At 38.4% G+C, this 17,331-nt stretch overlaps 1 protein-coding gene across 4 annotated transcripts in view; it reads right to left on the reverse strand.

Moving 5' to 3' along the window:
- TENM3 (teneurin transmembrane protein 3) overlaps positions 1-17,331 on the reverse strand; it is a 982,465-nt gene that overhangs the window by 177,617 nt on the left and 787,517 nt on the right. For 3 of the 4 annotated variants that reach the window (XM_054029687.1, XM_054029686.1, XM_054029685.1), the window contains one exon: positions 5,122-5,359. In XM_054029687.1, the coding sequence (XP_053885662.1) occupies positions 5,122-5,359 (238 nt within the window). Of the gene's footprint in view, positions 1-672; positions 772-5,121; positions 5,360-17,331 lie in introns of all 4 variants that reach the window. The other variant, XM_054029684.1, reaches the window with a different exon arrangement.

Genomic DNA, 17,331 nt, shown 5'->3' on the forward strand with positions numbered 1-17,331 from the left:
TGTTCCTTTCTCAGTTATTTATTTTTTGGGGTTTGAATCTAAATATACTGCATGATGTGACAATAAATTGTCAGCACTGCAGAAATGTAGTCCAAATAGAAGATATATATTAATATAAAAACTTAAATACATATGGAAAAGTTGTATAGAGAAAAAATATTCCGAAATTTATTGAAATATTTACTTTAAAATTTTTACCTACATGGAATTCTCTATTACCAGACATATTTATTAGCCACTCAGATTTTACACTGGGTGGTTTAAAAAGTTAATGCAAAAATTAAAAATATAATTTTGAATATTGGAGATTCTCTCTCTTTGATCTGTGATTTTACTGTAATAACATTTCGTAATATTTATTTAATAAAAAGCAGCTGAATAGTAAATATCTTATAGATTAACGGCCTGATTCTGGAAGCTGTGTACTCAATTTCCATCAGATACTTGTTTTCTTAAATATAAGCTCACAAAATATGGCAAAGTTTAATGTACTTTTATTTTTACAATAATAAAAACTACAATAGCTTAAAATATAATGTAATTTTTAAAACTGAACCAGAAGATAGGAGAGATCATCCCAAATGTTATTTGGACAATTTAATCAGATTTTGAAGTCACATTTTTCATTCTGTGTCAGCAGCTAGCATCATATAAACACTTAGAGTCACCTACCCATCCCCATAACTGTTATCGTGGCATGTTGGAGTAAACACATCCATCTCTATAAGGCTGTCATGACCATTTGCAAGAACTGCTTGATTTCCTAATTTTCTACATACAGAGATAAGATACAAAAACAGTAAATTAGATTGAAAGTTTTCAAATTGAGGAGACTGTACTTTTAAAAAATCACTGAATGCAATGCTAGCAACTTTACTTATTAAAATTATGTAAATAGAAGTAAATCATGAATACAGCTTATCCAATTTGATCAAGTTCACATGAGAAGAACTGGGAAGCTGACTGAAGAGATCTTGAATTTGACTAAAGTGAATGTTGTATTATTGGATCAAGTCCATAAACTTTTAGAGACTTAACTCCTTTTCTCTGAAGTACATTGTACTTTTGGAGGCAGTCAGACTTTATACAAATTGATTTACAGCTTCCCTACAAATGATTAATACACTGTTTCTCAGTGTCTTAATCAATATTAAAGGCACTAGTTTAACTGGAAATCGCCCCAATAAAAACACATTCTTGTCTAGTAGTAGAAATGCTTCATCATGGTTGAACAGTTCCCGAAACCTTCATATTCTTAAAAGAAGTCTTGGTCTAGTTTGCTGACTGATTTAGAAATGACAAATCTATGCAATTTTTTGCAATGCTGCCTTTTAGACTGTTAGTGCTTTAATTAAATGCTTCAAAGGTGTTGAAATATTTGCCAATCAATTATTTCTTCAACAATTTTCTTTTTCTTCTCCACAATAAAATTAGCAGATAATTAATTTAAAACAGTGTAATGTTCCCACTTATTTTATTTTTAATTATAGTTGAAGCCTGAGAAAAGGCAATACAGTATTAACATACAACTATAAAAATTGTGTTTAGTTTTTTGGCCTGCCTGAATGCTGACAATATAGTTCACAGTCCATTATACAAAATATAATTCCACCTTCTCTGACAAATTAAACACCTCATATAGCAAATTCAACTAATCATGAGTCAAAGATGTTCTTTTTTGACTCACACATACCTTAATATAGATGTTAGATAAAATTATAATATTCTAAGAGCTACATTTCAAAAGTGGAGCCTGGGAATTTTTCCATGAACATGGATTCAGGTTCTATTTAAAATTCCCAAATAGTGCTGGGAAAATTTACTGAGACAAGCATTAATTTTGCTTTCATGAGAGATGTAAATTTCAATTTACCTTATTCTGCCTTGAATATTTCTCTAAGGCCTGGACTACACTGGGGGGAGGAGGAAAATCGATCTAAGTTATGTAACTTCAGCTACGTGAATAACGTAGCTGAAGTCGACGTACTTAGACCTACTCACCGCAGTATCTTCACTGTGGTGAGTTGACTGCTGCCGCTCCCCCGTCGACTCTGCCTGCACCTCTCGCGGCGGTGGAGTACAGGAGTCGACGGGAGAGCGCTCGGGGATCGATTTATTGCATCTAGACTAGACGCAATAAATCGACCCCCACTGGATTGATCGCTGCCCGCCAATCCGGCAAGTAGTATAGACATACCCTAAGAAACATAATCAAGTGACCTTGCTTTAAAGAGCTTTAGTATGTTTAGATATTTAAAAGACAAGAAATATTAAGGAAGAAGTCATTCAATATGCAATTTCATACATTAATAATTTGCAAAGCATTTACCAAGCTACAAGGTAAAAGCTATGGAAATATAACTAATGAGATATCAATACTCAAGAAGATATTCACACAGAGTAGGATGTTAATAAATATCTTATTAAATGACTACAAATGAACCATTTTATTAACACCTAATAAGTAATTACTAAGCTATTTAACCCATATTTATAATGAGAGGCATGCAGTTAATTATCTGCACAGTTTCTTTAGATTTAGGCTTCCCAAACAGGGGTTCAAAGGACAAAAAAGGAGAGTTACTGTATACAGCCTTGCTACAACATTCCTTCAAAAGTTGTTATTAGATTGATCTTATTTTGATTTTCCCAGCAGGTATATTGCTCCTACAGCTGACCATACTCACAGGAGGAGATGGGGAAGAGGCAAATAGGCCAGGCTCTCAAATGACCCAAAAAGATTTCATGCAGGGGGTAGGAAATCAGAGGTTAAAAGAAAAAAAAGATTTTATTTACTCCCATCAGAAGAAAGTTATTTGTTGCTTACTCTCAGTAACCTCACTATCATGTAAAGGGGATATGGAGAGTTGAAAGGAGGGACTCATGCAATGGAAGGTTTGGTTTTAAGTCCTCATAAAACTTTAAGGAAAGAGAAGCCTTTATATCAAAAGGCCATGAATCCCTGCTGCATGTTATTGACCAGTCACCTCACAGTTTAAACCTTTAGTAACAGCAGTGTTTTACACTACAAATATTGACAGAAGACAGAAATAGCAAAATAGCAAATATTCTATTAAATATAAAACTGCATCCAACTTTATACAATATATATCTAGAAATTCACCTCCAAAATCAAAATGAGAACTTCTCCAAAAGGATGGATGCTAAAACCCCTTTCCACATACATTCTCATGTACATATACACAAAAGCAGCCTACACACTACTGAGCTATTCACAGGAGTGAGTCATATATCATTCACTGATCAGTCATCACCAACCTGTGCCTACAGAGATAGAAGAATGGTTATCTACATACAACTGACTTTCACATTTTCTGTCTTTAAATGACAGTTGTGGAAAAATTGCAGGACATCTAAGTTAGATAAAAAAAGCTGAGTATGGGCAAAAGCTAAAATATTTGCTAGAGATGAAACAAATCACTATATAGAGAAACATAAAGGCAGAGACCTAACCCAGATAAAGTTGTTAATATAGTTGAAATTGAGCCTGAGAATCACACTCTATAGGGGATCTTAACTAAAAAAGACAAAATCAATGACAAATAAGACTCGTTCTTCACCTCAAGAGTTCCAACCAAGTGAGACTATTAGAGAAACTACAGTAGGGTTGTGTTGGTTACAATGTGAGATTTTCACATTTCAACTGATATTTAAGGGTTCAGGAAGTGAATGTTCAAACACTGTCAGATGTTAAGATTAGCAACATTTAAAAGATGTGACAAGTGTACTTTGCAAAAATATTCCATCCAGTTTGGGAAGGGCATCCTAGTTTAAAATGTATATCCTCCTTTTTACACACACAGTGAAAAATAGATGTCTGTTTTTCTCCTGTGCCGACCCCAGCAAGCAAAGCAAGCATCAAGAATAACATGAATATACCGCAGATTCACAAGGTGTCCTGAAAAGGCTGAATATCTTAGCAGTGAGCTCTTCCCCAAAACCCATTCACTTATTCTGTAAGTGGACTTAATATGGTTAATAAATAATGCGAACAGGGAAAACCCAGTGTAATCCTGTCCCACAGTGACTGCATATCATAAAAAAAATACACAGTAGTTTTCAAGAAAGGTAAGAAATGGAGTAGCCGAGTCTTGTTTTATTCCCAAAACATGGTTGGAAAGGAAGATTTGAACCTATGGTCTGAAACCCCTGGAATGACAAAGCTCCCTACTGTAGTGTCTAGCTGTAGGCCATATGTTTTAAATGAGTCAAAATCTGATTTGAGTATTGTTCAGCCTGCTATACATCTATAATGGAAAAGGCTTCAAAGAATGAACTTGACATATAGTTCATAAATATTTGTCAAAATAATTATTGCCAACTACAATGCAATTATGCATATTCAGTTTGATGACTCAATTGGAAAATTTCTTTTCTCTTTAATAAAAAATTTCTGAGTGACAATAGTGAATTAGTGCTGATTGACTGTTCAGTGAGTGTTAATTAATACCGAAGGAAAATTTAGCTCTATGCTAATAAATCCTTCAAAAAATCTTTACATATAAATCTTTAACTAAAACGAAATGATCTGCCCATTTTATTTGCTCTTGCAAAATGATAAACAGTGATAAACAAGAGAGACAAACTACGTAGTATGTAATGAGAAAGTGAATTCTCTTGGCCCACCAAACCATAAAGCTTGGAATCACCCGAATTGCTTAGGGTCTTGCCAAAGGGGTAAGGACTAGAGTGCTGGAAAAACACTACGAAAGCCCCTTCCCTGATGAGCTGATCTGTACAGCAGCATTGGTTTGGCTCATATATGTCTGGCAAACAAGGGTGATCAACAAGTTCACAATAATCATAACCAATAAGGATTATAAACACAGGAGGAAATGATTGTCCACAAAATTAAGACATCCCCAAAGTCCAATCATGAGGTGATAAACATGGCAAAAGAAAACAGTCTTGTGAAAAGTCACTCACAATATGGGTTTTGGAGAGAGGGGCAGTAACAAAAATAGCTACATTTATTTTTATATTTCTCAACTTTTAATTTTGCTGATTGAATACGAGGAAATACAACTGGCTGGTTATTTCTCTTTTAGCTAAGTGTTTTCATTATAAATTCTACACTCTTATAGGTCTCTAAATGGTTACCTGCTTTCCAGTGGCACATTACTGCCAAGGACCCAGCTGTCCTGCAGCTGGACGGACTCGGGTGTGGTTTGCAGCTCGGCGGGCAAAGCAGCCGGCGGGGCCGGACTCTGATTCCTCCTATTTGTCAATGAGTTTCTGTTAAGGGAGGTGATAGATGGATGATGCTGTGCTGAATGCTGCTTGTGAGAAGGTGGCAAAGGTTGCAGGGTCGACTGGCCTTGGTTATTTGGCGGTTGCTCTGGGAAGAAAGAAAATTGAAGTTTGTTATACATCACCCTGGCTTTTGCTACAACCAAAGCAGAATGAGAAACTGAATATAATCCCATCATCTAAAATATATTTGCATATTATTCTATTAGAAGGCATTCAGTGACATTCTCTAAGAGCAAGTTTACCCTTGATACACAAAGTTCTAATTAATATACAACAGATGGGAAAATTGCTTTTGGTTTTAATTTGTTTCAGTTTTTTTATCTGATTTTATTAACACCTACAGAAAACGGCATCTGACAGATCCCCTAATGTGCCTTTAGATTTCAGCTTTTTTTAACAAACCAACCCTGAAATTAAATGGGTAATTTCAGTAGAACACAAAGGTTTTCGAAATGCATATAATCCCTATAATTATTTAATGGATTTTTTTAAGCTTTATTTAACTGCAATAAATTATTACAAGCTAGTTGCTAAACAGCAGTAGACTACTCTAGTTTAGTGCATTTCAAATAAGGCAGCTCTGCACTATGATCTGCTAATAGATGCTAAGTATTCTTTAGCAGAAGGTCACTCTGTGAAGCAGATGTTGCTTCATGGATATTTAGCAGACTGAATCACATCTGATTACAACGTCAGAAGACTCATATACTTAATGACCGTTACATCCATTAGAACACACACAGAACAGATTTTCCAATTTCACACTATGTGGTACAACTACATTTTGGAGTAAGTCACAGGTGATCAGAAAGTCGTGCCACCAAAACAGTGGTGGAAATATTTTGTTCCTAAACTAAAAGCATATAATAGCCATAGCTAATAAGTCAGAGGTCAGAAAGCAAGCTGTTTTATTTTTAATGATCTGGGGCTAAGGATGTGCCTGACAATAGTTACATAAAAAGTTGTCAGACTTAGGTAGGATCTAACTAGATGCTGAATGGATTTGGCTTCAACACATACACATTGTCAATCTTTGAATGTAGTTCAACATTTTTTAAGTAATGTATTGACATGTTATTAATACAAATGTATGTATTAAACAGAATAACAGACTAGGGTTACATTTCCTTACACTCTGAACGCAAGCAGTGATTCTTAAGCTGAGTAATATGACCTTCAGATGTGATTCTCTATTTGCTGGAACTGAATACACAATCTGCAATGACTTGAACCATACTATTAAACCCATAATAAAGGGGTACAGAAATTAAAAAAAGTCTATTGAGACTAAAAACCAATTATTGCTGCATGTTTCTGATAGTCTCTAATAATCCATATTATAGTAATTTAGCAACTAATAATTTCTCACCCTCATGAGCATTAGGGATAGAGCTGTTAGCCTAACACAGGAAAATAAAACTCTATGCTTTTGCATCTTCTTTTCTTAGAAGACAATTCCCATTTCCAGTGAAGGGGTTTGGTTAATTACTTTGCTGCCGTGTGAAACGAAGTGTCTAAATTATAGTAAGGTTGAAATATGCCTTTTAGAGAGCGGCAGGGTTAAAACAGTCCATACAGTTTTGTTGAGTTTAAAAAATAAAACAAAAACCTCTACTAAATTAACAAGAAAAATTACCAATCAGGCAGCATACAATTAATCAGTTTAGTCTTTACCAACACCAATAGGTGTCATCACATATGATAAAAATCACTATGGAAGGCTTTAAGGCACATTTTAACAAGCCAGCTACAGGATAATTTAACAGGCTAAAGCTTGGAAAGATTTTGTTTTCAAGTCTATTTAAAATTTTATCTGATTTAGATTAGGAGCTAATTATCAACTGTCACAGAATTAACTATGGTGCATATATATATGATTACTAACACAACAGGGAGCCATACCACAAGTATATGAAAATAAATCCTATTCCTTTACTGGATAATCTAAAGTAATGTTTGTCTCATAAATCATATCTTTCTTTCTTTCTTTCCTTCTTTCCTCCGTTCAATTGCTCTACTTATCTAGCATTATCCCCCTCCTCTGGTACAAACTTCCTACGATTGATGCAAGAGCCTTTTTCTCTGCAGTTCCCATCCACTGAAACATTATTCTGGAACTTCTCCACCTCTTCAATTTGTCTTTTCATTTAAAATTTCAATTGAAAGCCATTTTCTTTTTGTCTGGCATTTTATTTTCATACCATAGAAAGCAGATCCAGCTCCCTCCTTCACGAAAACAGAGAGCCCATTTGTAATACAAGTGATGTAGATCTGCTGTACAAAAGAGGGTTGGGTGTAAGGAAGATACAAAGCCTGCAGGATGGGGCTAGGATCTAAGATCTGCCATTGCACAGAGCCATTCTGAAGATAGCTACACAGATATACATAGATGCTGAAACTAGGAGTGTTACCACACCCACTGGGTTGAAGTAATAAGAAAAACTCAAATACATTGTTTCTGCCTTCAGCACTCTACTATAAAAATTATTCCAACACTACTGCAGATATACAGCACCTCTGTGGAGTAGGGGTTGGGGCTATTTCTGCATATCTGCCCAGCTCACAGCCCAGCTACTTCAAGCCAGTGTCTGTGGTCTACATTTGCGTGTAGACATATTACTTATACACCTCTACCCCGATATAACACGAATTTGGATATAACGCGGTAAAGCAGTGTTCGGGGGGGAGGGGGCGGGGCTGCGCACTCCTGTGGATCAAAGCAAGTTTGATATAACGCGGTTTCACCTATAACACAGTAATATTTTTTGGCTCCCGAGGACAGCGTTATATCGAGGTAGAGGTGTAGTAATTCTATAGAGACTTCAAGACACCACATTTAGACGCTCATCAAAATAATGCCATACGTTAGTATAACAATAAGATGATATTTCCTCCTTAAAGACTATAATTAAAACGTATGGCATGAAAAAGAACTAGAATGTCAAAGATTAGACAATGTTGTAAAATAGATTGGAGTGCAGAATTCGACCCTCTTTTAAGTCTCTGAATCAGGGTGCTGAAGTTGTTACTCTCCACTGTGTCCAATTATGGCTTAAACCTAGTGGAGAATCAGTGCCCCACAGTCTTAAGGTCTTTTAGAATCACATAGAATCAAAAAATCATGAAAAAATTTAAGAGGAGATAAAAAATTCTTACAAATTATGTAAGTATGATAGGTAAATATAACATGACAAGTGGGTGGGTTCCATAGAGTTTTACAATATTAGAACTACTGAAAATTAGTTATACCTACAAATTGCTTGTCTTAAGATTCATAGAATCATAGAAGATTAGGGTTTGAAGAGACCTTAGGAGGTCATCTAGTCTAACCCCCACTCAAAGAAAGACCAACCCCAACTAAGCCCCAGACAGGGCTTTGTCAAGCCGGGCCTTAAAAACCTCGAAGGATGGAGATTCTATCACCTCCCTAGGTAACCCATTCCAGTGCTTCACCACTCTCCTAGTGAAATAGTTTTTCCTAATATCCAACCTAAACCTACCCCATTGCAACTTGAGACCATTGCTTCTTGTTCTGTCATCTGGTACCACTGAGAACAGCCAAGCTGCATCCTCTTTGGAACCCCCATTCAGGTAGTTGAAGGCTGCTATCAAATCCCCCCCCCCACCCCACTCTTCTCTTCTGCAGACTAAATAAGCCCAGTTCCCTCAGCCTCTCCTCATAAATCATGTACCCCAGCCCCCTAATCATTTTTGTTGCCCTCCACTGGACTTTCTCCAATTTGTCCACATCCTTTCTGTAGTGGGGGCCCCAAAACTGGCCTCACCAGTGCCGAATAGAGGGGAACAATCACTTCCCTCGATCTGCTGGCAATGCTCCTACTAATGCAGCCCAATATGCCATTAGCCTTCTTGGCAACAAGGGCACACTGCTGACTCATATCCCACTTCTCATCCACTGTAATCCCCAGGTCCTTTTCTGCAGAACTGCCTGCTTAGCCAGTCGGTCCCCAGCCTGTAGCAGCGCATGGGATTCTTCTGTCCTAAGTGCAGGACTCTGCACTTGTCCTTGTTGAACCTCATCAGATTTCTTTTGGCCCAATCCTCCAATTTGTCTCGGTTAGTCTGGACCTTATACCTACCCTCCAGCATATCTCTCTCTCCCCCCAGCTTAGTGTCATCCGCAAACTTGCTGAGGGTGCAATCCATCCCATCATCCAGATCATTAACGAAGATGTTGAACAAAACTGGCCCCAGGACCAACCCCTGGGGCACTACAGTGACCAGTGTCTGGTTTTCGACCGGAACACCTGGTCGAAAAGGGACCCTGGCGGCGCCAGTCAGCACCACCGACCCAGTCATTAAAAGTCCAGTTGGAGGTGCTGTGGCGCTAAGGGAGGCTAGTCCCTGCCTGTCCTGGCATCATGCTGGGCCCCAGAAGCGGCCAGAAGGTTTGGCTCCTAGGTGGGGGGGCCACGGGGCTCTGCGTGCTGCTCCTGCTCCGAGCACCAGTGGGAGCTGGGGGGGGGGGGAACGGCGGCAGTGTCTGCGGGCGAGAGTGGTGTGGGGAGCTTCCTGGCCCCCCAGGCTAGGACTTGGCCCTGCTGGCTGCTTCTGGGGCGCACGCAGCATGGTGCCAGGACAGGCAGCCAGCCTGCCTTAGTCCTGCTGTGCCACTGACTGGGAGCCGCCCGAGGTAAGCATGTGCCCCAACCCACGACCCTGCCCCATCCCTGAGCCCCACCCCAAACCCGGAGCATCCTCCTGCACCCTAGCTCCTCATCCCCGTCCCCACCCCAGAGCCCTCACCCGTCCTGCACCCCAACCCCAGCACAGAGCCCCCTCCCACACCCTGAATCCCTCATCCCCAGCCCCACGCCAGAGCCCTCACCCCCTCCTGTAACTCAACCCCCTGCCTCAACCCGCAGTGCCTCCCGCACTCTGAGTATCTCGGTCCCACTCCCCAGCCTGGAGCTCCCTCTTGCACCCCAAACCTCTCATTTCTGGACACACCCCCAGTTAGAGCCCTCACCCCCTCCCGCACCCCAATCCCCTGCCCCAGACCAGTGAAAGTGAGGGAAAGTGGGGGAGAGCGAGCCACCGAGGGAGGGGGAATGTAGAGAGTGGGGGTGGGGCCTCGGGGAAGGGACGGGGTTAGGGTGTTTGGTTTTGTGCAACTAGAAAGTTGGTAAACCTATGGTGCACTCCGCTTGATACCGGCTGCTAACTAAACATGGAGCCGTTGATCACTACCCATGGAGCCCGATGATCTAGCCAGCTTTCTATACACCTTATAGTCCATTCATCCAGTCCATACTTTTTTAACTTGCTAGCAAGGATAATGTGGGAGACTGTATCAAAAGCTTTGCTAAAGGTTCTTTCATTCCTACCTGCCAAAGTGACATTTTTAAATTATGAATGTCATTATTGATTGATCTTTTTTTCTCCTAGGTTTAGCTTGCCAATTCCTTGAACCCACATTTCTTGTACCTGCCATAAAATCTGTAGCAGACATTTCAATCTTATTTTATCAATTTGTGAGAAAGATGTCAACATTATAAAAGTGGTGATTATGATGCCATTGTTAGGGTTGCCTCATAACCCTATTTCAACCCCTATTTTCATGGATAAATAACTAAACAATAGTTTGCTTTTTATAGCATCTTCCACACAATATCAAAGTGCTTTACAAACAACTAAGCTTCCCAACATCACTGTGAAATAGTGACATATTGCCATTCTGATTATATACATGGGGAACCTGAAGCAGAGAGAGGTTAAGTAATTGGCTGAGTGTTACATGGGAAATTTGTGTCATAGTCAGAAGAAGAAACTAGAACTCCTGGCTGTCAGACCCACAATACCAGCCTTCCTCACCTTTCTATATTTAAGGGCCTGAGACAGGTAGATGGAGCCTCTGTGATTATTGGACTATGACATGGATATGGACTTCTTGAGCTCTGCAGCCTTGAATATTACTCCTAGTTCTGGAAAATGTAAAGAAAATACTTTCTCTGCACCAGCACAAATGTCAGAATAGGCATTCTGCAGCTCCTCCCTTCAAAGCTGGCTCTTCATCTATGGCAATTAGCTTCTTGGGAAACAGGCATCCTAATGGAGGGAAGAGTTCTTCCCTCAGTTTGTGAAAAATCAGTGAATTTAGGAGCAATTCTGACACGGCCTAAGCTAAACATATAGGCTCCATGACTGTTAGCTCCATTTTGATGGTAAGTCAGGAAGAAGAGAATGGGATGATCCAGCATGAAGGCTATAAGAGGTACAATGATTGTGTTGGAAGGAACAGATAAAGGGCTCAATTATGCTCTCTTGCTGACACCAGAAAGTTGCAACAATCTAACTTAAAGTGGCTTTTAAACTGATTTAGTTAAACCTGTGCAAACCACTGTCTGAACACACACATTCGGGTTTAAGAATGGTTTATTTTGGCTTAGCTTAAACAGATTTCCAATCAACTAAACCGCGATAGATTGTCTGAACAGGGGTTTGCACAGGTTTAACTAATCTATTTAAAAAACACAAACTGTTCAACTTTCTTGTGTAGACTAGGCCTTAGTTACACCAGAGCAACCCCACTGAAGTAGTCATCTTGTGGAGATGTTTTATGCAGCTAATGCAAATTGGCCCAACAACCACTCATTGCAGTAGAGTTACCCAAGTATAACAGAGATTTTAACCTTCGTGCAGCATTGACTGCATAAATCACTGTCAGATAAATGCACATCAGCCTATGTATGAAACTGATGAAGTCATATGAAATGGAATAGAAAACAGTCTAAACACAGTTTTACTCATTTTTCAAAACCTATTTCAATAGTTGTTTACCTGAGACACTAGCAGTGAAGTAAATGATCCATTTCAATCCTGGAGGTAAATTATACGTATTCTGTAGCCAACCACAAAACCTCTCTCTTTTTTTTTTTCAAAAACTAATTTACGTTTAATTAATTTTATCATTTAATTATTACTGAATTTCAATAGAATATTATGCAATAAAATTCATATGTGAAAGTGAAAAAAAAGGAGGAGATCGGCAGAGAGACAAAGATATAAATTAGTTTATTATATAACATGTATGATAATTATTTAATGCTTTGCAATTTTGGGTTTTAATTCAAAAAGAATGAGAAAAGTAGATGAAATATCTACAAAAGAAAGTAATTTGTTATACATTTCATATGATATCATATGATATCCGTTTAGTAACGGTTAAACTACTGAGACCCAACCACTAGCCACTCATCTAAGGAAAAAATGGAGGTTTTCATTTGATAAATATTAGGGCTTATAACATTAGCAGAAAAGACATGGCAGAATGAGCTTCTCTATGGGCTAGCTGCTCCAGTACAAGCCCACTGGGGACTCTGAGTATGTCTCTGGTTGCTAGTCTGCACTGAAGTTCCTGCTGCCATTAGCTGTTCACTCAGGAGTTTTGGGTCGGGGAGTTTGGGAGGGATTCTTGTCCTTTTTCTCTAGCAGTAGGACCATTAGGAAGAGAAAACAACAATAACTACTGAGGCAGTAGTAGAAGTAACCCAAGGAGGAGAGGAGACAAAGAAGATGGTTGGATGCAGAAGCCCTGGGATGCACAGCATCCTTTAGTGGATATCTGATGGAAGCTACTTATATAAGAAATGTCACCTGATAGAGCTCATGGCAGGGAAGATCCAAGGATTAGAGATGCGGCTGGAGATAATGATGGTATTCAGATGAGAATTTGAAGCTATAATGCATGACAACTCAAGATTTACTGACACCTGCCAAACAAAAGAATCACAGACGTGCTGCAGAATGTATACGTTTACTTTGTGAAAACAGACCAACCAGTAATATTTATATTTGGAACTTTAAAAGGTCTGAGGGCAGCCTGTCAGAAGGTGAGGGTGACTACTTCCCTCATTTTCCAAAGCTTAAAGTAACTGTTCGCACAACTGACTGAGAACACAAATGCAAAGCGGGAAGCATTAGCAAAAACTGGGAATTATTCAAGGATCACCAATTGGATCCATAATTCCAAAAAACATGACAAAACTTATGAGTGACAAGAAGCCATTATTGTTAAAAAGAGACATAGAAATGGAGATAAAACACTATATATATAAAGGGGGAAGTAGATGGCAACTGATAAAAGAAGCTAAAGTAATCAATTAAATATACCCAATAGAATTAAAGACAATAATAAAGCATTTTTAAATATATTAAGAATTAAAAAAGCTCTATGTCAGATATAGGTCCATAGCTAGATATAGATGCTAAAATTGTAACTGAGGCAGAAAAGGCAGAAACATTCGATAGATATTTCTGTTCTGTACTTGGAACAAATTAGGAGGATGCATCTATCCCATATGATCCTGTGGACATTTTGATTAATAAACTTGCATTGTGTGGAAGTTTAAATTTTTTATGTTTAAAGTTTAAATAGAACTAATAGGACATACGTTAGATGGACAAAAAACCTGATTCATGGGTAGATCTCAACATGTAGTTGTTAATAAGGAGGGACCATCTCTATCAGACTCCCCTAGGGAATAGTTCTTGGCTATTTAATATTTTTACAATGACCAAGACGACCTTTTAAAAATTGATGTTGGTAACATTTACAGATGATACAAAAATAGGTGGGGGTAGTAAATAATGAGAACAGATTACTTTACAAAGTGACGTGAGCAGTCTGATTAATTGGTCTCAATTCAACAAAATGCCTATCATATTTGGTACGCCCCATCAGACAGTCTGTATCCATTTGTTGTCGCATGTTGTATACTTAGCTTGTAAGCTCTTTGGGCAGGAAGTGTAATTTTGCTCTGTGTACAACATCTAGTACAATGGTCCGTGACCTTGAATGAAGCTCTGACGTGCTATGATAATACAATTAATAATAAACAATAATACTAAAAAGGGAAATATCAGGTAGAAATAGGCAAGAAGTCCTCCCTCTACTGGCACTAGGTACTTAGGATACTGTGATGTTTAAAGAGCTCAACTTATTCATCTTATCAAAGAGAAAGCTAAGAGTTCACTTGAGCACTGTGTATAGGCACTTACAGATTAAAAAAGTATCAGACAGTGGGAACCTTCTCAACTTTACTAACAAGGGCATAACAAGATCCAGTAGCTGAAAGTTGAAGTTAAACAAATTCAACATTGAAATAAGACACAATTTCCTAGCTGTGAGTGTAATTAAACATTGGAACAGCTTATCAGAGGAGCCAGTGGACTCAGTGTAGCTTGTAGTCTTTACAATGAGATTAGCTGTTTCTAAAATATATGCTTTAATCCAGGTTCTTTGAGAAACTATGAGCCTTTGTGTACAGGGTCGGTCTCAGGCCGTTCATCCCCTTCTTTCATGTGTCATGGGAAAAATATGATCATCTGATATCCTCCACGAGCTCATAATGCTTGCATCTACGCATTAAGATAATGATTGCAATCAAATCTCGTGTAACGGGGTCTCAAACAATTGCCTATGGGGGTCACCAGGGAATTCCCTCTTCTCCCTGAAGCACAAGTGGCCACATGTATTCTTGGTTTATTTTTTTCACCTTCCTCTGAGAGAGTGTCTTCACAACAGTTACCTTGAATTATAACTCGAATGTTACTCTTAACCCCACTCCTGTCTGCACACAAAAATCTCTAATTTATATTAAAGTGGTGCTTTAAGCTAGAGCTAGCTGTCCTGTCAGGAAAGGTGGAATGGGTGGTCTGAAACTTGAGCCATGCTGCGGCTGCAGATAATAATGCAGTGACAATGCAACAGCTCAAATTACAACAATTCTTCAGCAGCTAATCCAAACATTCTGTGCTGCCAATCAAATCACTGTGTAACTCTAGTCTTGTTTTGCAGACAGCTCAAGTCTAGCAACTCAAGACTAATAACTGAAGATAACTGTTACAGTGAAGACAAGCTCTATTACATTAGAGACTGGCCACAGCTGGAGACAGGGCACCACATAAAATGAACTAGTGTTCCAAGCTGGGACAGAGAATCCTCCTTCTTAGGTGCCCGGTAGGTGGGTCTTGCCAACATGCTCAGGGTCAAACTGATTGCCATATTTAGGGTTTGGATGTTATTTTCCTCCAGATCTGATGAACAGGAACCTTGGGAGCTTGTCTTCCTCTCTAGCAAGGGGTGTGGATCCCCTGCCAAGATCATCTGGGCATATTCCACCTAATGAATTCCCTGCCACTGCAAAACCTCAGGCACAGGTGTCACTTCAGTCTCTTACGTTCTCTGCCTGTGGCACACAATAGTTTAGACTAAACAATTGCATTAGGCACAATACAGAGGTATTTTGGTGAAATTAAAGGTCCTATGAAATACAAGAGATCAGACTAGGTGATCTAATGGTCCCTTCTGGCTTGAAATCTATTAAATCTAGTTAATTAACAAAAAAAAGTTAAAAGTGGTTTCAAATAAGTCACCTTGCACTGACTTCTATTAACTTCTGTGATTACAATTAAATATTCCTATAAAATTAGGGTTGTCAAGCGATTAAAAAAATTAATCGCGATTAATCACACAATTAAAAAATGAATAGTGCGATTAATTGCACTGTTAATAATAGAATACCATTTATTTAAATATTTTGGATGTTTTCTACATTTTCAAATACATTGATTTCAAATACAACACAGAATACAAAGTGCTCACTTTCTATTTATTTTCTAATACAAATATTTGCACTGTAAAAAACAAAACAAATAGTATTTTTCAATTCACCTAATACAAGTACTGTAGTGCCATCTGTTTATCATCAAAGTTGAACTTACAAATGTCAAATTATATACAAAAAATAACTGAATTAAAAAAAAAACAATGTAAAACTTTAGAGCCCACAAGTCCACTCAGTCCTACTTCAGACAGTCACTCAGACAAACAAGTTTGGTTACATTTGCAGGAGATAATGGTGCCCGCTTCTTGTTTACAACGTCACCAGAAAGTGGCGTCAACAGGCGTTTGTATGGCACTGTTGTAACCGGTGTCGCAAGATATTTATGTGCTAGATATGCTAAAGATTCATATGTCCCTTCATGCTTCAACCACCATTCCAGAGGACATGCATCCATGCTGATGACGGGTTCTGTTCGATAATGATCCAAAGCAGAGTGGACCGATGCATGTTCATTTTCATCATCTGAGTCAGTTGCCACCAGCAGAAGGTTGATTTTTTTTTTGGTTGTTTGGGTTCTGTAGTTTCTGCACTGGAGTGTTGCTCTTTTAAGACTTCCGAAAGCATGCTCCACACCTTGTCCCTCTCAGATTTTGGATGGCACTTCAGATTCTTAAACCTTGGGTAGAGTGCTGTAGCTATCTTTAGAAATCTCACATTGGTACTTTGTGTTTTGTCAAATCTGCAGTGACAGTGTTCGTAAATCAAACAACATGTGCTGGGTCATCATCCGAGCCTGCTATAACATGAAATATAGGGCAGAATGAGGGTAAAACAGAGCAGGGGACATACAATTCTCCCCCAAAGAGTTCAGTCACAAATGTAATTAATGCACTATTCTTTTAACGAACATCATCAGAATAGAAGCATGTCTTCTGGAATTGTGGCGGACGCATGAAGGAGCATATGAATGTTTAGCATATCTGGCACATAAATACCTTGCAACGACAGCTACAAAAGTGCCATGCAAACGCCTGTTCTCACTTTCAGGTGACATTGTAAATAAGAAGCAGGCAGCAGTATCTCCCACAAACATAAACAAACTTGTTTGTTTGTCTTAGAAATTGGCTGAACAAGAAGTAGGACTGAGTGGACTTGTAGGCTCTAAAGTTTTACATTGTTTTGTTTTTGAATGCAGTTATGTAACAAAAAACCTACATTTGTAAGTTCAACTGTCATGATAAAGAGATTGCACTACAGTACTTGTATTAGGTGAATTGAAACATACTATTTCTTTTGTTTTTTACAGTGCAAATATTTGTAATTAAAAATAAATATAAAGTGAGCACAGTACACTTTCTATTCCATGTTGTAATAGAAATCATTATATTTGAAAATGTAGAAAAACATCCAAAAATATTTAATAAATTTCAATTGGTATTCTTTTGTTTAACAGTGCAATTAATCACGA

Source organism: Malaclemys terrapin, chromosome 5, assembly GCF_027887155.1.
Source record: "Malaclemys terrapin pileata isolate rMalTer1 chromosome 5, rMalTer1.hap1, whole genome shotgun sequence".
Taxonomy (NCBI): Eukaryota; Metazoa; Chordata; order Testudines; family Emydidae; genus Malaclemys; species Malaclemys terrapin.